General features: G+C 39.5%; 1 protein-coding gene across 1 annotated transcript in view; it reads left to right on the top strand.

The window, feature by feature from the left end:
- Window positions 1–19,764, top strand: part of PGM5 (phosphoglucomutase 5) — a gene marked incomplete at both ends in the record, with an annotated part of 74,121 nt that overhangs the window by 43,102 nt on the left and 11,255 nt on the right. The window contains 3 exons of the mRNA XM_082012944.1: window positions 3,150–3,265; window positions 12,340–12,475; window positions 13,471–13,654. Of these exons, the coding sequence (XP_081869070.1) occupies window positions 3,150–3,265; window positions 12,340–12,475; window positions 13,471–13,654 (436 nt within the window). The remainder of the gene's footprint in view (window positions 1–3,149; window positions 3,266–12,339; window positions 12,476–13,470; window positions 13,655–19,764) is intronic.

Below are 19,764 nucleotides of genomic sequence, written 5' to 3'. Positions count from 1 at the left end.
ATATGGTAACCACTTGACTTTCCATTTCTGACTCTACAAATTTAGGGACTCCAGTGTAAATGTACAGAAAGAAGAGAAACTTAAAAAATTTAATTGCTAAAAACATGAGAGTTTGTAATTAATGGATCTGTGATTTGTTATAGATAAATCAAAAATCTTTACCATAACTCACCAGCAATTGTTCTTGCAGAATGACAAGTTCCAGAAACACTCTTCCTAAGCATTTATTTGCCTAGCAGAATAAAATATTCCCTTAGTATCTTTCAGACTTGTCATGAAATCATATGCTGCATTGGGTAGTGCTGGAAATCTTCAGTGGTACATAGAGGCTAATTTCCAAATTTTGGTCCACAAGGGCTGCTACCCTTTTGTCTCAGCTGGCACTTAAAAAAAAAAAATTAAAAAATTGGCTACTTAGTGTAGCAGTGACTGAAAGCTCTGATATTGTCATTTTGTCTACAGGAAAGCAGATTGGTGAATGTAAAGTGAAAAAAAAGTTTTGGTTAATGAAAATATTTCTTCTTTTTTTACTTTCTTTGCACTGAAGTCATAGCAGTCCTATTTCTTGTAGAAATGTGTGGATAGATGTAGGAGCATCTCACATTTAATCTCTGTTTTCCCTAGCTTTGAAGATCTAGAAATTTTCCAGTTACAGAATATTAGTTTTCTTCCTCTGAGGGTATTTTCCTGTAGTTTGCATTGTTATCTGTTTGATCTGAGGCAGCACATTATTCCTCCAAGTCTGCACCTCTGGGAATTTTTTGCATCTTCCTGTGGGAACACCTCTCATGTTTCTTGGGTGATCATTCACCTTAAATGTCTATAGGTTGCATAACGGCATATTCTGCATTTATTGAAACTTCTAGTGATGATTCTTCTGTTCAGTAAAATGGCACTTAAAAAAAAGTGTGCTTAATTTTCAGTATGCTTCTACTTATTTACTCTGTTAAAGTCTGAAGAGTCAAGAACAAAAATATTGTGAGGAACAATCTGTCATATTTCGTTACAAACTTTGTATGTATATGTTTATACGTATATTATGTTTGTTTGTTTGAAAGGCTTAGTTTAAGCTTAACGCCAACACAATCAACATCTGTATTTGCAGTGCTAGCCTAGTGCATAGAAATCTTTGAAAACTGTTACAGCCCCTGGAGGCCGTCGGTGGTGGTCAAGATAGGTCCATCCAAGTCTGTTTGTCCCCAGACTAGAGGAATACAGAAAAGTGAAAGGGAAAGGATTTCCTTCTCCAAAACTAGTACTAGGATATGGGAACATTTCTGCAAGTAGAAATATTCCTGCTGTATTGTTAGGCTACCCCAAGAGAATTGGTTTTGCTCTTCTAGCATGGTAGCCATTGTTTTCTGGTTGATTGATTTCTAGTTTTTGGCAGTACCGTCCTGTTCCAAACCTGCGGTTGCTGTCACACAAAGTTTAAATCCCTTTATGCTCTTGATTTTTTGCAGAGCCAGCCAGAAACCTGTTCAGCTCTGCACTGTATAACCTCCCTTATACAGCAGCATTTCTGAGGGCCAAAAATGTAGCTAGTGCTGTATTAACATAAGGAGAAATACATTTGCCACTACTTCTAGGATAGAGTCATGGAAACTGAGTTTAGGATTAAACATTTTGATAATATTTTTTTCTCCAGGTACCTCTTTCGTTCTTTTCAAATAAGTATCAGCAATTCTTGCTCTCTCTCATTTAAAAAACACTCTTTTTAGATGTAATATTTAAGTACAAAAAGAACACCAGGCTGAATAGGAGGAAACTTAGATAGCAATGGATATTTATTTCATTTTAAAAGGTGGATTTTGAGACTTAATACCAATGCTGATTAACAATTTAAAGATTTCAGAGAGGGGCTGTAATACTGAAGGACTGAACTGTCATTTCGGTACATTTATGTACCAGGTTTTGAAAGGGTCAGTATTTGCATATTTGAGAGTTCATCCCATCTAACTTACACGCCTACTTTAAGACAGAGTGATGGACTGTCTGAAAACAGGTATGTCTCTGTTGATCAGAGAGGTGACTGCTTTCACCTTGACATGTAACTTCTAGGCGGATTGTGTCAAATGCGTTGAATCCTGCTTTGATTGACGGGCTTTGCCTTGAGGTCTTGACTGCAGTTAAAATGATGTAAATTGTCTCACGTCAAATATTCTTCTGTGGGGGTGGAATTCAGGAAATGTTTGTTAGGTGTGATGGCTGCAGCAATCCTAGGGAGATCATAAGGTCCTTTTTAGTGGTCAGATTCCTTGACTATATCTCAGATCTTATTTTTCATATTAAAAACCAGTTGGCTCTGAAAATCCTAGGCACACAGTGAAAACGAGCAAATATAATTAGAAACAAGAAGAATGGTAATACTCATTCTGCATAAATCCCAGCTTGGTAGTAGGTTCCTTAGAGGATTTGAGTTTTTATTCTTTCTTGGTTTTTAGTCCAAGAAAGGATTTTTTCATTATAGTTTATAACAGTAATAATTACTGGTTAACAACCTGTGGAAGGAGAGCACATCCAGCTTATATGGTGGTTTATTTTGCTTCTTTAAAATACTGGCAGGTCAGACGGCTAGTGGGGGTATTTCATATAGGTATGTCAGAGGAGACAGGGAAAGTAAGTTCAGACTCAGGCTGAGGTTGGGAAAGCGTTTTTAGAGGAGATACTGCATCATGGAAACTTTCCTGTATTGTCTTGGCTTTGAATACATGAACAGAAGTAAAATGTCTTTCAAGCACATTGGTGTTAGCCACCCATGTTTTGTAAAGGAAGGTGCTTCAACATGATGCTTTAAGTTTCATTAAAATATTAGTATAACAAAACTCTGTATCTCTAGATATAACCGTTTCTTGCTCAGTAACAACAGAAAGATACTGGTAAAGCCTGTTGAGCGGATGTCCTACATTTTCCAAAATACTATACTTAGTGTGTAAACATTACCTGGGTTTTGGCTGAAGTCAGGTTCTGAGGCAAGGATTGGTTTTGAATGGTGCTGTTGATCTGTTCTGTTTTTTTTTTTTACTTATGTAAAAAGTAAAAGCTGTCAGGAGATGTAGCAAGACCTACAATATTCCTCAACTGATCTCAGACCATATGTAAAAATAGCACTGTCTTAATCGTGTGATACTTTATTGTGTCTTTTCCAGAGTGGCAAAAGTAATGAAGGTTCCTGTGTATGAGACGCCAACAGGATGGAGATATTTTTCCAACCTCATGGACTCTGGACGTTGCTCACTTTGTGGAGAGGAAAGCTTTGGCACTGGTAAGTAATACATAATAAAAAATCTCCACAGACTTTTATTGACAACTTTTAGTTTTCCTGGGTGCTTCAAGTCGAAGCCAAAAGAATCAGCAAATTAACTCTGTTTTGTGCTGTAACAGTGAACTGCCAGTTGTTCACATCTTGAGGCCTTCTTGCAACTCTGGTGTCCAATACCTTGAGGTATGAACAATGTGGAAGATGTGCATTCAGAAGCCGTAGGCAATCTTACCACTGCTCAGACAGCTTTTGCAGGTGCCTGTCACTCTTTTCTAACTGGAACATAATGCAGAAAGGTCTCACTGGTTCCACTGTAATAGTCTTTTCAGAGGCTGAAACAGCAGCAGCCTTTGGAGGGATTTTGCCTGTATTGCAACCACATGGTTTTTCCTAATGTGATTCAGTGTACAAAGTATGAGAATTGGTATGGCTAATGGTATGTCTAATCAAACATGTTGCAGGCGTCCCTTTTTGGAACATCACAATTACCAAAGATAAAATCATCAACAGAAGAAATTCAGTTACATGTCAGCATCTGTGTTTTCCCTAAGTATTTCTCCCTTATCTGTCCCAAGAACCAGTCAAACAGTAGAATGCAGAATGAAAGACAAATTTGAGCCCTCATGAATTCAGTAGCAAACAATTCAAATATGTAGTCTGTAAATCTGCACAAACATGGTTTTGATTTATAAGAAAAACTAAATAGATTTCAGTGTTTCTTTTTTTCTTTCCTGGATTCTGGCACAGAAATTCTTTCTTCTTTTTATTCATTAGTAGGGTTATGTTACAAGTGCTTTTGAATGAGCACGCTTCATAATAATTTAACTTTGCCTCGCTAATAATTTATTCTGTATTTTGATGTGAGTTCTATCGTGCCAATATTCTTTATTTTATGCGATTCATTGGCTACAGCTTTTCATAGAAAATAATTCATCATGTGGGAAAACTTGGTTACAAATTTCATTTTGCTTTGATTGAGTTAAGTCTAGTATTAAGTTTGTAGGTTAAGGTCAATCAGAGCAGAATGCTGTTTTTTAAAAAATGAGGATACCTTTAAGCAATAGACATGCCACTTCATGTGTTAGCCTGTCATTAACTGTCTGTAAGTATCTGTATGGACTGTTACGAAAGAACTAAAAATGTGGTTTTGAGTCTCTATCTGTAAAAAGTAAGAGAATTTAAATTTATAATGATTGTTTATTTTCTTTCTGTTGTGAATGGGAACCGGTGTCCCATGATTAACAACTTAGATGCCTTGGCTTTATTGCTGTCACTGGCACAGATTTGTATTGCTTTGAATGTATCTTTTGAATAGATATTTTCCAAGTGTGTTCTGCAAGGTCATTGAGTTCTAACTTGGAGAAAGGGGCAGGAATGTCTTGTACCTTTCAGAATGTATTGCCATTTATTGTGGTGTGGTGTTAGACTGTGTCTCCATTTGCCCATGAGAGGTCTGGACTGAGGAGTTTTCAACTGCTTTTTGATGCTTTGTCACTAGGCCAGTTCTGTACCTTTTACCTCTAAATATTGAAGTTTCTCTTGCTCATCCAAAATGAGATACTTCCATGAAACTTGGGCGGGTCTTGAGACATCAGTATGACCTCATTAGCACCCATATTACTTGGAAAAAACTCCTGCCTTCATCATCATGCTGAAGAAAGAGAAGTGTGGATTTTGACTGGAAGGAGCCTGTAGGAGTTTGATGGTGAGTTCCCATAGGCTGAAGTACATCTGGGTGCCTTAGCCCACAGAGTGCAGCATCTCCTGCTGCATGCAGTTTTATCTGTAGAGGTATGTAAAGCAAGCAGGGGTGGCCTCAGTGTGCCATATGCTGTGAGAAACCACTCTCTCAGGCCTGTTTCTGCTTCGTATGTAAGGCTCCTAGACTATCTTAATCTTGTGATCTTGAGTAGAACTCTTGCAGATGCTTTCGGTCTCAGGGAGAAGGGAAGCATCTCTAGTTGCTTAGTAGAAGCCTTGTCTCCTTTGAGGAGATTTGTGATTAAGATTTTATGGTGCAGTTCTAAAAAAAGCCAAACATCCAATTTCCTTGACACATTAGAAAGGCATCTTCAGGTCTTGCTAAGCAGGCTGTCCCAAGCATTGGTGGACTTCAACCCTGCAGATCAGTTATATGGGAATCAAGAGAAGTGGTTTCAGCGCTTGATCTACTAAAACACTGAGGGCATTGTGATTTGTGTTGGCCTAACTTTATTACCCTGAGTGTCAGATGGTGGTTGAAGTTGGGAAAGAGGGACAGGTGTCTCACAGAGGTCATGCAAGGGCCTATGGAGTTTGTCTGTTCTTCTAGGTAGGCAAGAGGATTCCTCTAACTTTCCTCTGTCTTTACACTTGACTTTTTTCCTTTGCTTGTATCCTTCTGCAGGGCCCTAAAACAATTGCATTTTGTACTGTAGCCTGTCTTCCAATTTTGCAGCTCCTGTCTTCTGACCTCAGACCAGTTTCTGCATTCCTAGCACTCTCTGTGTTCCTGTCTTAATCTGGTTCTCCTATCCTGTCATTAGTTCTTCAGATTCCTGATAAATTCTGTCTCTTGTGAATTCTAAGGGTGCTTGAACAACGTATTACTGTCCAGCGTGGAGAGCTGCTCTACGGCATTATTTAATCTGTACACCCTGGCACATTCTGGTCAGATGAGCTTTGTTGTACCTGCAGCACTTCAGTGCTCAAAGCCTCCTGACCTCCCATTGAAGCCAAACCCATGTAAAGGCTAATCTGAACCCTCAAGATTCAATCCCATTGTATCCTGGTTTCAGTTTAGCAACAACTAAACACATCAGTATGTTATCAACTTTTTTTCATCCCAGATCCAAAACATAGCTTCATACTAGCTTCTATGAAGAAAATTAACTCTATCCCAGCTGAAACCAGGGCATATGGGCATCCAGACAACTTGAGCACTGGGTTTGAATTCCTCAGTGCATGTGTAGTTGCTGTATAAATGAACCGTGACAGTGCCGACAGGGCAGTTATGCAATGACTGTGATGCCTAAAGTTTTTCTCCCTGCCTCAGTTTCCTTACCAACTTTCAATACAACGCAGCTGTCTGAAAATATCTTATATGCCAGGGAGTTTATTTGTAAAATACAGACTGGTCTGTAGATGACGCAAGACTTCAGCGATGCGAGCTGTTTTTAGCAATAAATATTTACCTTATTGCGAATCTTTTAGTGATGTCCTAAGCTGTGTGACCCTCACAAGTTTCTGCCAGTATTGGGCATTTGAATCAATTTTACAGCTTTCCCCTCAATCATATCTTTAGGGAACTGAAAGTTGGCACTTCTTTAACTTTCAGCATGAAATATTTAAAGAAATGTACTATATAGCTGATCAGAGTGGGAAACTTGCTGTTCTCTCCAAGAGAAAGGGGTTTTACAGATCCACATTGTGTTGTCAAACTAACTGAACAGCACTGGAGACTGATTGCTTGTATACCCAGGTAATCCAGCCCAGCTGGAATTTCCAAATAATACAGAGCCCTGCTTTTATAACATAAGGGATTTTGCTCTTGCAAGTAAATAAAAGCAAATTTTCTGCTATAAAAGGACAAAAGATTTTGAAAACATCCCATAGGGCTGTGTTTCCCAGACTTGTTTTCTGGCAGCTGATCTTGGAGCTCAACCAATGCTTTAAAAACTTCTTCCATTTTTGTAGCAGTGTGGGGAGCTTGTCAGATGAGGTTAGTAGCTTTCTGGTTCTATGACTAATGCCCAGGACACAGTTCAGAGAAGGGCGTCAGCAGCAGCAATTAGTTTCTAAATTTCATCAGCAAACTATTAATCAGGATTAGGAGAGCTGTGTGGCTGATTTATCTTTCTGCAGTTTAAACTACTTCAGTAATTGCTACATCTTTCATAAATTTGCATGCTTCATCTCCAAATTTCCAGATGCTATTAACATCAGCTGCCTTCTCCTGAAAGATTATGTAGAAGGAGAACTAGTGGAGAATATAAAAATATGCTGCTGTTGAAATGAATGAAAGCCTTAAAAGAGCTGTTTGGTGATATCTGTTACAGGAAGACAAATCTAAAATAATCTCATTAACTTCAATAAAGGAATGCATCAGAATACCCCTAAATCTCTATTTACATAAAATATTGTCAGAATTCAGATTGCTGGATGATAAATTTGTAAGACTCAAAGTGCGTCCAAACAAAATGGTTTGCCATGAGTTTGTATACTTGCTTCAGTCAGATTTTTGTTTTAAAATCACATTTACAGGATGAAATGTGCTAGACAGAGATGACTAATTCAGGGAAAAGCACTTACAGTTTCTTGATGCATAAGATCCTCAGGGCTCACTGTCTCTATCAGAATTTAAAATCTCAGATACAGATTAAGTTAGACACGTAAAAGACAGTCTGCATGCCCAACAGCCTTCCAATATCAGAAAAATCATAACTTAAACTGAATGATGTTACTTTGTTTCTCAGGCTACTGCCTCTCAAGACTTTACTTCACTTTAAGCCTGTTTAAGCTGGTTACTTCTTTATGAATGGGAACATGCTCTGAGAGTTTTTCACAGATTGTTTGTTCTGAGTCTGCCCATAGCAATTGACTGTTGCAGTAGGAAAAACTTGCTGCTGTTATATGGAGAAATATGTGACAAATTAACTCAAAAATTAGTGGTCGAAGTAGTTGCAGTTGTTAGAATTTCCCTTACCTGTGGCAAAATAAATATAATGGCACAATCAGAAAAATATCTGTTGACTCCTCTGTGCTGTTGTGTCTATCTGCTTCAGCTCCTTAAACAGAGTCTGGAATTCATCAATGCCTTGGATGTTTCAATTAAAAGTATTATTCATAATTATCCTGAGATTGCTGAGAGCCCTCAGCAAACCAGGAGGACTATAGTCTTGCAGTCTCAGGAATACATAGTTGTGAGGCACCCTTTACTTGTCCCCTTTGCACAGGGCAGCTCTGCTTCTGCAGATCCACAGCAGCAAATACTGGATCTGTAAGGCAAAGAATGGTGTTAGCTGAGCTGAGGCAGCAGAATGAGGTCCCTCCCTAGAGTTTCTACCATGTCAGCTGGGCACCAAGAATACGTGAGAGAGAGAGAGAGAGCAAAGACAGGTACAAAGACGATGGTACAGTAGGTGAAAAACAGAGTTGCAGTAACAGGTTTCCATTTTCTAAAAGAAGGGCAATAAATAGACCAACATATGTGCATATAGTAACCCGTTTGATGTATATGCTGGTGAAATAAAAGAAGTGGAATAAACAAGTTCTGAGAAATCCCAGTTGTCAATTTTCCTCCTATTAAGAATAACAAACAGAGACATTTCTTGGGCACACAGGATTATTGTCCCTGTACTCAGAACAGGCTAGCGTTTTTAATCGGTGGCTTTTGATCCTGGAACAGTTGGGTTGTTTCCAGCTTTTCCATCCAGACTTTTGCCTCTGGATTACTTTCTTCCAATGCTTTCTCTTTCCAGAGAAGCAACAATCTGTATGTCCTCCTGAAAGACACACAAGGACACAGCACATGCTAAAGCTCCTAAATGAATCCGAAGAATGATACGTGTATACACTCGTCCCTCTTCATAGAGATTTATGAGCTTAAGCCATGCCAGAATAAGGCTCAGAGCACAACAGAGAGCTTTCCAAAATTATTCTGTCCATGTTTCACAGGCCATTTTGGTTCAATGAAACATACTCGAAGGTTTTGTTAAATCAAAACTCATCTCTTCCGTGGTATTCAGTTCAGACCATTGCACAGATGTCATGATGCATAGACCATTATGCTGAATGAATGCTGTACGTTTCGCTGCACGACTTGTTGGCCAGCAGTCTACAGAGTGTTACACAACAGGAGAATAAATGATTGTTGACACTGGAACAAATTGCTGAGGTGTTTAGCTCAGTACCATGTCTCTCTTCTTGCTGGTATCTGTTGAGACATAAGCCATTTAAGTTGCTGGGAGTATCAGCAAAAGAGGTGACCTTTTATGTGAAATTGAATTTTTCAGTGGAAGGAGAGGAACAGCCATGGTGGGGTGAGCTTGCTGCTGCTGGGGCCCTGCCCAGCCCCTTGGGGCATTCCCACCCTGCCCATGGCCTAGGACCCTATGTCAGCCCCTGGGGCTGTCAGCCCCTGCCCCGGTGATGCTGCAGCAGGGCTGGTCTCCAGCTTCTCACAGCCCTGCCCTGCCCTGCCCAGCCATGGACCCCCCCAGCCGGGCCTACGCACAGTCCCGCAGCCTGGCCTGGCCTCAGCCCAACCCCGTCCCCAGGGAGGTGCCCGGTGCCCAGGGCTGGGGCTGCCCTGGTGCTCCTGGCTGGGGCAGTGGGATGGGCTCTGGCCACTGGGCCCTGCCCTGCCACCCTGCGGGAGCCCCCAGCCCCTGTGGTGACCTGATGACTTTTCCTGCTGCTACCAGGAGAACGATGGACACTGGTGGGAAGTGACAACCTATTCTAGGTCTCTCACTGGTGGCAGTGGCAGAAACCTGCATCGTTATCTGGGAACAGACTCTTGGCTACAACAACAATGATCAGGACCATGCCGTCTCCTTTGCCTGCAAGTAAGCTGGCTTTATTATCTGTAGGCCATATTGCTGCTGTTTCTGTGGAAGGCATCCTTCAGCTGATCTGTGTTACCGCAAAAATGGAGTAGAAATGTGAGGACCCCGTTGTCCGAAAGGCTGACTTCCTCTGGACGGACATTTGTTTTCCTTTCTTACCTGAAGTTATTTACAAAGCTATGAGAGCTCGCAAATAAACCTGCCTTTTTTTCTTCTCAATAGTTGACACTCTTGCTTTCACAGCACCCAGGACTCTGGAGCAGTGAGCAGAGTGACCTGTCACTTGTCCTCCAGCTCTGGCCATTGTAGTAGGAGACTGCCCTTGTTGCAGAGAGCTCACAGATTACAGATCAAGGCAGATAAAAAGTGGCAAAAACGAAGTGTTCTTACTATTATTCTTACTATCATGACAGCTACTTTGCAAAAGCAAAGGAATGTTACCATCTGTTTCAGCTCTTGAATCCCTCTACAGTATTCAGTGTCCTTGTTTTCATAGACACAAACATAATCTTCATGCAAGTCTTTTTCCTTTTCGTAAGTCCTCTACAACTCTGATACTGTGCTGAAATAGTAATTTGCATTTAGCTAACTCTGTGGTAGTTAACTTGATGAATGTTAGATTCAGGGTGTTGGAGGTCTACATGCCCAGGGTTGAACGTAAGACAAAAAGACTAAGTGGGAGGCAGAGCTGTGGCAGGGCCAGCACAATGGGCTCTTAGCAAATGTGTATGAGTAGCAGCTTCTACTGTGACCGTTGCTCTCTCCTAAGAGGAGGGACTGCAAGTCCAAGGCAGCAGCAGTGACTGGAAGATGGATGTCAAGACGGAACCCTAGGAATCATGGGGGCTCTCTGCATGTCTCACTGTTTTCCTTATATGTCTTTATTTTTCTGTTGACACGGGATTGACAGCCTCAGTGCGTCAATTTATATTATGGAAACCATGTCCTCCACCAGTAGCAAAACACAGCTGTTTCGACGGACAACTGTGTACACCTTGCAGGCTGTTACGTAAAACTACAGCACTGCAAAGCACTCTTGCTGCCACAGGATTTTTGTGTTTCAGGAAGAAGGATATTTCATAAAAGAGGTTTTCAACCTAAGACTTTTTATATTCCTCATTGGAGGATTTTGCTAAGTATTTTCTAAGGGTACTAGTTGCCTGCCTGATTGGTAGGTAAGTCAAGGAGGAAACAAAACTTGTGAGTGTACTGCACTTGCTTTGTACTCAGGGTTTCAATAATGTGTGACTAGACAGAAAATGATATGGTTGCAGCTAACAAACTTCAACCAAATCTAGTATTTATTACGCCAGAGCAATGGCCACATATTTGATGTCTCTTCAAGTTTTTTGAGTCTCTTAGCTTACGTAGTTGTCGTTGGTATCTACTGAGTGTGAGATGTCTTGGATCCTACTTTGCGTTAATTTTCATGCATGCTTTCTTGTGATTTTTTGGTAATCTGGGTTAAATACATATTGCCAACAAAAGCTTGTTCTAAATTAGCCAGAAGGAGAGGACACTTGCTGAGACGACCAAGAACCTTCCCATGAAACAGTCTTTTGTTAGAAAATACTGATTTTCTTGAAACTGTTTGCTGATTTGAGACATTCCAGTTTTAACAGGCAGAGCGTAGCTTCATAGAAATATTTCTGGTTAAGATACGCTACACGTCTATTGCAGAGTAGCCTGGTACTCCAGGTTGGCATTTTGGCTTTGGGCATGGAAGTGCAAGATCAAACTTGTGCTCTTTTGAATTCAGATAATAGACTTGAACTTATGCCTCCCATATCTGAGAGTATGTGCTAAATCCTGTGGGGTATTCCAAAATTGTTCTTAGTCTGGATTGTTGGATCAATTTCTCTCTTCATAAATATAAGCCTAGGACGGGGTTTAAATCTGAGCATCCAAACATCTTTACCACTGAGAAGTATTGAGAAATATAGGAAAGGGGAAAAGTGCTATTCTCTGGTGTGTTTTGTGGGGTTTTTTTTTCCCCAGAACAATTTTTTCAGGGTCTTGCTTGATAGGAGCTCATGAACATTCTGGAAATCTTCATTTTTCATGGAATGGGAAAATTCTTTCTCTGCAGCTTGTCAGATGAACATCTGCAGAGATAAGGAGATGCTGTTGAACTTGACTCACATAACTCAGAACATTCTGGTTCATGGCCAGGGATTTGCATATCTAGCCCGGTTCTGGGAAACAGCACCAGAGGTGTGAAAAAACCCTGTTTGTCAGTGAGCGGGAATCATGACTAAAAATGTTTTCCTACTACCACGATTTCTATTCAAATACTTGTACATCTTTTTATTTAACCGTAGGAGTATGGACTTAGTCATATATAAATAAATCACATTTTAAACATTAGTTCTGATTGTCCATCTGGAAGATACTAGAGTGGCTGAAGTTAGTACTGTGGATTACTCTTATGTGACATACAAAGTTCAATGAAACATTTGCCCAGCCTCTTTACCTTGTTTTCTGATTTGCAGTGATAACAAATAATGTGCTTTACGTATGTCTCTTTAGGGTCTGATCACCTTCGAGAGAAAGATGGACTATGGGCTGTGCTAGTTTGGCTTTCAATCCTAGCAGCACGAAAGCAGAGTGTGGAGGAGATTGTCAGGGATCACTGGGCAAAATTTGGCCGGCATTACTACTGCAGGTGAGAAAAATGAGGAAAAATCAGAGGAACTTACGCAGCTTATAGGACAATTCTGCTACAACCAGGGCTTGTCTAGCTGTGCTCAGCTGCATTTAGATTGTGCATTTGTTGTGTCCACAGAATGAAAATCTGCCACAGATTGCCACTGTTCTGTAGGCAGGTTTTTTCCTGATGAGTAAGTGTCAGCAGAAGTTATTTACTTAGTGAAGGAGGAGCACGTATATGTCACTTCTAGTATATGAGTAATTGAATTTTCTGACATCGAATGGCAGAAAGATTTGAGTTACTTACTTGTGGCATCTGTAGGCATAGCTTGTTACATGGCGTTTAAAAAAAAAAAATCCCAGCAAAATTTAGTCCTGCATTTGTTTCCGTATGTGCTTCTGTGTGACAGTGTTTTAGTGAGAACTGGAACTATGCCTACTTTTAATTCAGGTGTACATCTCCAAAGATCCGAACATTTGCTCATTTTTGTTAAGGTCTCAAAAGGATGAATTCTGACTGTCATTTACATCTTAGCTTCTGCCTCTCTCTTTCTCTCAGAATAGACTTAATCCAGAGGAGGTCACATATCCATGTGACCAAAAGGTCTTTTGCACACAGCTGTTCCTCAAAAATTACAGCGGTTTTCTCTGTTTGACTTGGCTGTTGAGCACTGCACTGATTGTGTCCTTCATCTTGGAAAGCTATCTGTGTATTGATGATGTTTTCTATGCTACTTTAGAAACCATGCATTTTCTAAATGATTTCTGTTGACTCAGAGTCTGATGGCCAATGTGGAACGGTGGTGCACACAGATAATGGCCAGATTGCATGAAAATTGCATGCGTGTGCTGCTTTAGTTTGCAATCAGTACTTCAGTGTTCCACCTCTGATTTTTGAAGTAAGCAGTAAATTTCTAATTGTGAGTATACTGAGTTCTGTGAAAGCAGAACTGTTTTCTCAGCTCTAGGGGACTGACTTCTTGGTTCTACTTTTTTTAATATATGTGCAAGGTTTGATTATGAAGCACTGGAACCCAGAACAGCATATTTCATAATGAGAGACCTGGAAGCTTTGATCACTGACAAGTCGTTCAGCCATCAGCAGTTTGCTGTGGGTAACAATATCTACAGTGTGGAAAGAACAGACAGCTTTGAGTACCTAGATCCTGTGGATGGCACTGTGACCAAAAGACAGGTATGTGTGTAGTGATGGAGTAGCAAAGTTTTGCAACTGTCATAACTGTTGCTAACACTGTTGTTTCTAATGTTCAGCTGGCAAGCCTCTCCATTTATTTATAGGATGGTGTTTTCTTTGCTCTGATAGATACTGCATTTCCTACTTCAGATTAGCTTGGTCTGGATAAGATAATCCACCTCTGGTTTAGCTTGCACTTGCTGTGCATAACTGGAGGCAGTAGTGTCACAGAGAATGTTGGAGGGGATGGAGTCCCTGTTGACAGCAGTGCACGTATAGGGAGGATTCCTTTCTCTGAACAATGCAAAGCGTCATGTAGAAAGACAGTCTTTCTTTTTTCTGTCTGAAATCTCCACTTGCTCTACATTACAAAAAAAGTTAAAATTTTCTTGCTTTTGGTGACCCACAGGATTTGCATAATTAAGGCACAGTATCTGCTGTAGCCAATAGCATGCAGAAGACTTTAGTGGATTGTACCATATGTGGGCATGTTCAACTTTTATAGCCCAAATGACCAGTTCTGTGTTCCTTCTGGGCTGTGTCTGTAATGAAATTCCTTAGCTATCAAGAACTGCAGTTCAAACTGAGCCTTTCAGTGTTTTGAAATTCATGGTACACTCAGAACTAACTACTTTTTCCAGGTGTAAATGTATATTCAAACATCTTGAATATGAGCTATGACTCATATTAAAATGTGTTCTGTATTTATGCTTTTTATTTTTATTGTCCTAGTTTCTCTGGTTTGTAAATTACTCGACATGACCAGACCCTAGCAAATGATATTACAAGCCATTAAAACTATTGTCATAGCATTCTGTTCAGAGTCTTTATAGTTTCCATTCATCATTGCATCCAGAAAATATAAGCAGCCCACCTGCCACTGCACTATTCTCTGTTTGTGCGTATTGCTGTTGAAACAAGATAGGAGAATATTGTCGTATCAAAGTCCACCGGAAAATTACAGGCACGGCAGACTTGTGGCCCTTATACTTTTACAAAACAGCTTGTGAACTTCTAGTGCACTTTTTTCCCCCTTAATTTTCATCCAAAGCCCTTGTCCTAAATTGGAATATAATTGCTAATCATATCACCATGTAACACAAACAGAGAAACATGACTTGGCCTGTTTTCAGATGGATCTGAAAGTGAGCTCATAAAACCAGAAAGCATGTCTTTTCATAGGGAGAAGCACATATTTATTGAGACTACAGTTCAACCAATTTGTCTTTTGGCAAGGTCACATTCTTAGCTCCATGTGTCTGCAGTCTTGGTGTGATTCTCCAAGCATAATAAAATAAGAGAGGACATTGATCCATGCAAATGAAACAACAATTCGCTGCTGCCATTTTGCTCAGGTAGCTTGCTCTTCATGTAAATGCAGATGACTCTTTCAGACAGATTTTCCAGCCACATTTTTGGGAACCTGGTCAAAGTTTTATTCCTCAGTAGGTAGACAAGAAAGGTGTAACTGTAACTGCAGTATGTCTCATGAATGAGAAGCTGGCTACATGATAATTAGCCAGTGTTAATAAACCAACAGGTTCAGAAAACACTGAAGAACAAAATAGGCAGCAGACCATATGCCCAGACTGTAGCTTATGGTGCAATAATAAGGCATAAAATTAAATGAAACATTCTGCTGTTCTTGAAGACTGTTTTAATTTTTAAAGTCCTATAGTGCTAGCCTTTGTACACATGAGCATGTAACAGTGCTGCTCCTGAGGATCCTGCAAGCCAGAAGCTGGACCAGTTGTATTTTTGTGTGAAATTTTAATTAGAAGGATGAGAAGTACAAGTTGCCCGTTGTAATGGTTAACTTTGAGCTCCCTAATGAGGCATTCTTACATTCTGAGATTCACAGAATAAAACCCTGGAGCTTTGTTATTAAAAGTTTGTTAATGTTTTCTCACTCCTCTGATAGATTTGGGATGCAGAGGGCTCTGCATGTAGTCTTGGGTTTTTTTGTATTTCATTTTGAGCAGGAGTCAGGAAACAGGCATTGGAAAAGTTGGAAAAAAGTTATTTCAGATAACTTGCCAGAGATAAGGCACAAATTCTTCTCTCTTCAGAATGATACTTCAATTGTGTATCAGCAATAAGGTATTTCCTGTCTGAGTAGTGAGTGTGGTCTGCTATGCCTAGGGGACACTCAAGGGTCCACAGAGGAGCAAATAAAAATTGTGATAATCTCATTATTTTGAAGTAAAAGTATAGCCATTTTACATGCTCCTAATTTATGTATATGTCTCTGTGTCTAATATACTGCTCCTAGGCTAGATTTTCTACTGGTGTCATTCCCTGCTGTTACACTTTAATAATGTTTTTCAAAATCCTAAGATATTTTGCTTTAAGTTTGCTGCTTAGTCTTGTTCATGCTAACTTATTATGCTAATTTATTATTATTTATTTAATTATGAAATTGGTAACTGAAAAAACCCCTAAACCACTGGAAACCAAACTACATGGTGCAATATATAGTAGGTTTAGTTTTCTGAGTGCTTCATAGATACTAATACATCAGTAAGCTGTTTAACTGGATTGTAACGTAAAAGAGAGAAATCCCTGTGAAGCTCCATCTCCATCACATCAGCTTCAAAGCCAGTGGGTTAACCATGGAACGTACTTTTGTTTCAGAGTTTCCACAGAGCTCATCAATATCCATTAGCAGGCACAATTTGCTTAAAATAAATATCTGTGGATGTTCAGTGGGGGAGCTGTACTGAATCTTTTCATTTGCATCCTCCCAGAAAAAAAACCCTATCTGTTCCCATAAGAAAACATCATTCTTGCTAGTGACAAGTAGTGTGTCCTATTTTATTAAAACTGGAAGTTACTCTGTCCTATGGGCTTTTCAGTATGTTACTCTTCTTTCTTTTCCTCTTGTGTTGGTTTATAAGTTCTGCATATAAAATTTCATGTTTCATGGAGCTGATACCTTCTATATAATAGCAAGTATGTGACTTTAAATTAATGGAGCTTATGTCAGGTGAAAAAGTACCATCATGACAAACAGTAAGTAGGTTGCTTGCAATTTCAGCTTGTTTCGACCTTGCTGACCACAAAAGCTCAAAAATGTTGAAAAGGAAAACTTTTGTATCTTGGGCTGAGTATTCTGTAACAAGTGGGGAAAACCTCTTTGGTTTTGCTTTTACGCAAGATGCAGAGTCACAGGTTATTCTCCAGGCAATGCTTTTTCAGATCTATGTGGTTTGGGCTGGTTTTTTTGGCTTTAACAAATGTTTGTAACTCATGGCATTTAGGTATAATTTCCAAAAAACAGTAAAGAGTATAAAAATTTAATAGCTCTCATTAATTCCTGTGGCCTTCCTGAGTGAAAGGCTGTGCTAGTTCTTAAATCACTGTTTCCAAGGGAGAATCGAAAGTCAGATTTTTTGCTGCTGGGCTGTCTGAAAAATGAGTTAAACTCAATCTCCAAGTGCAAATGTTGTGACTTTAAAAGTTGTCTTTGGCAGTCCAGTTCTAAAGGCCAGCTCTTGTTTACCTACCACATGATTTCGCCCTGGCACTTAGGATTATTGTTTTTAAGGAGCATAGCCACTGTGTCTCTGTAATTCCCCTTTACAGACTATTTTCAGCTGTATGGCAGGAATCCTAGTTTTACAGACAAATATTATCTGTCATCATGTATGTGTAAAAATCAATACTGTCAGTCAGGTGTCCCTGAGAAATGCAAAATGAATAGAATAATAAGCTCAGAAATAGTACAGTGAACTGTATGAATGCTGGTCGTGTGTCTATATATATTGTATAAACATCCCAACTGCCATTAACTGTAACATCAAACTGACTACATATGCTGTAGTTTGGTGGAGCATTTTTGCATCATAAAGTTATGGAAGGAGTTATGGGGAGTGTTTATAAATATTTTTTATTCCAAAGACCATAATTTAATGAGTGGAGAGACTTCAGGTTATTGTTATTATTAAATAATATTTATTATTGTTATTAAATATCAATATTATTGTTATTATTAAACATATAAATATTATGTGTTATTAAAATAACACATTGTTAAACCAATAATATGTTATTGTTATTATTGCCAGATAAACATGGAGTTTGTGGAAGAGTGTTCAAGTGGTCTTGCTAGTCATGTCATCCTGGGAGCTGCTAGGCCTGGCAGGAACACTTAAACTGCCCACTTACTCTTTGGAGAGGAAGACACTCACATGCTCTGATGTTCACGCTTTCATTTTGTGCAGATACATTAGACTCCTTTCCTTCTTTCTTAAAGCTGATTGACATTAATGCTCCGTACTTTGAGCTGCTGGTCCTGGGTTTGACAACCATTCAAAACAAACCATACCCAGAACTGCAAAACTATTCAATTTATCTTGTTTCTTTTCACTTAAGTGTAACAAACAATCAGCAAGAGACAACCCCTTGCTCACAGGATCAGATCATAACAAACTGCCTGTATAATTCTAGGCATCCAAGATGAAATCTTGATGCCATTCAAATCAATGGCAAAACTCTCATCAGCATCAATTGAACAATCTCATTACAAAGTTGGCTTAATATAAAATACTAGAAAAACAGGCTCTAAAGCTCAATATTCTGAATGTAAACTATTTCTGTTTGTCACTTATGCTGTACATATTGAGACTATGAGGTAAATTTACGTTGCTGATACATGTTAAAAATACATAATACCATACTAGCAGGTAAGAAAAGTTTCATGGTATCACCACAGTTAGAGATGGAAAATATCTCCTAGGCCATCTAGTCCAACCCTTTATCCATGTGGGATATTTTCCTGTTGTATATTTTCTAGTGTTAATGGCTATTACACAAGAAACATGTGGACCTATTGGAGAGGGTCCAGAGAAGGGCCACCAAAATGATCAGAGGGATGGAACACCTCTCCTATGAGGACAGGCTGAGAGAGTTGGAGTGGTTCAGTCTGGAGAAGAGAAAGCTCTGGGGAGACCTTATTGCAGCTGCTCAGTACTTGTAAGAAAGATGAGGACAGACTTTTTAGTAGGGCCCGTTGCTGTAGGACAAGGAGTAATGGTTTTATACTAAAAGAGGGGAGATTCAGACTAGATACAAGGAAAAAATTTTTCACAATGAGGGTGGTGAGATACTGGCACAGATTGCCCGTATAGGTGGTAGATGCCCCATCCCTGGAAACGTTCTTCAAGGTCAGGTTGGACAGGGCTCTGAGCAACCTGATGTAGTTGAAGATGTTGCAGAGGGCTTGGATGAGATGAATTTTAAGGGTCCCTTCCAACCCAAACCATTCTATGATTCTGTGATTATCAACCAAACAATGCTTTATGTGATGCTGAAGATGTTTTGACTTATACCTGACAAAACAAAGGTTTCTACTTTAGAATATTGGAGCACTGTGTTGCTAACATAAGTGACGCCTCAAGCTCCTGATAAAACTGGAAGAATAAAATGCTTCTCTTTTAACTCTCTTCTCTAATTTTTTAATGTTTTACTGCCCCTTTAAACAAAAGTAACAAGGATCTCAGTTCGTGCACTAGGCGTTTGCCAACAGCAGGACTAAAAGGGAAAATAAAGTTCAGTGGCATAGGAGATGTGGTGCTTAGCCTAAGGGTACCATTTACAGAAAGGGAACTAGACTGTGTGTAAGTGCAGAATTGGTGGAGTATTGAAACAGTACAACTATTTAACTGTGCAATTTAGTCCTTTGGCTTTAATGTCCTTCTTGTACAGAAAGTCTGTCCACTGTGGATCTAAGTATATGGTCTGTGGTTTGTAGAAGAATGTGTTCTTATATACAGTACAAAAGAGGGGAGGAGAAAGGGAAAAAAAGAGGTGAAGATGGGAGCAAAGAGCAAATTCACAATTAATAATAAATCCTTTTTATTCTACACACAGTTAATGTGTATTAATTAGTGTATGTGAAATTAATTAACACCTTAAGTTTCCCAAGTTGTATTACAGACTCTTGTTGAAGTTCTTGTAATCAGATATTGGTGCATGGTCTATGAGGGGCAGCAACTGATCCTGTCTTTTGTATTCACTACTGACAACTGTGTTTTTGTTCCTGGGATACTGTAGCTATTCCTTAGGTGACCGATCTTTGCTGATCTTCTAACTATTTCTCAGGCCATTGA

Source organism: Phaethon aethereus (genome assembly GCF_964289735.1).
Source record: "Phaethon aethereus genome assembly, chromosome: Z".
Classification (NCBI taxonomy): Eukaryota; Metazoa; Chordata; class Aves; order Phaethontiformes; family Phaethontidae; genus Phaethon; species Phaethon aethereus.
This window is presented reverse-complemented; position numbering and strand designations above follow the sequence as displayed.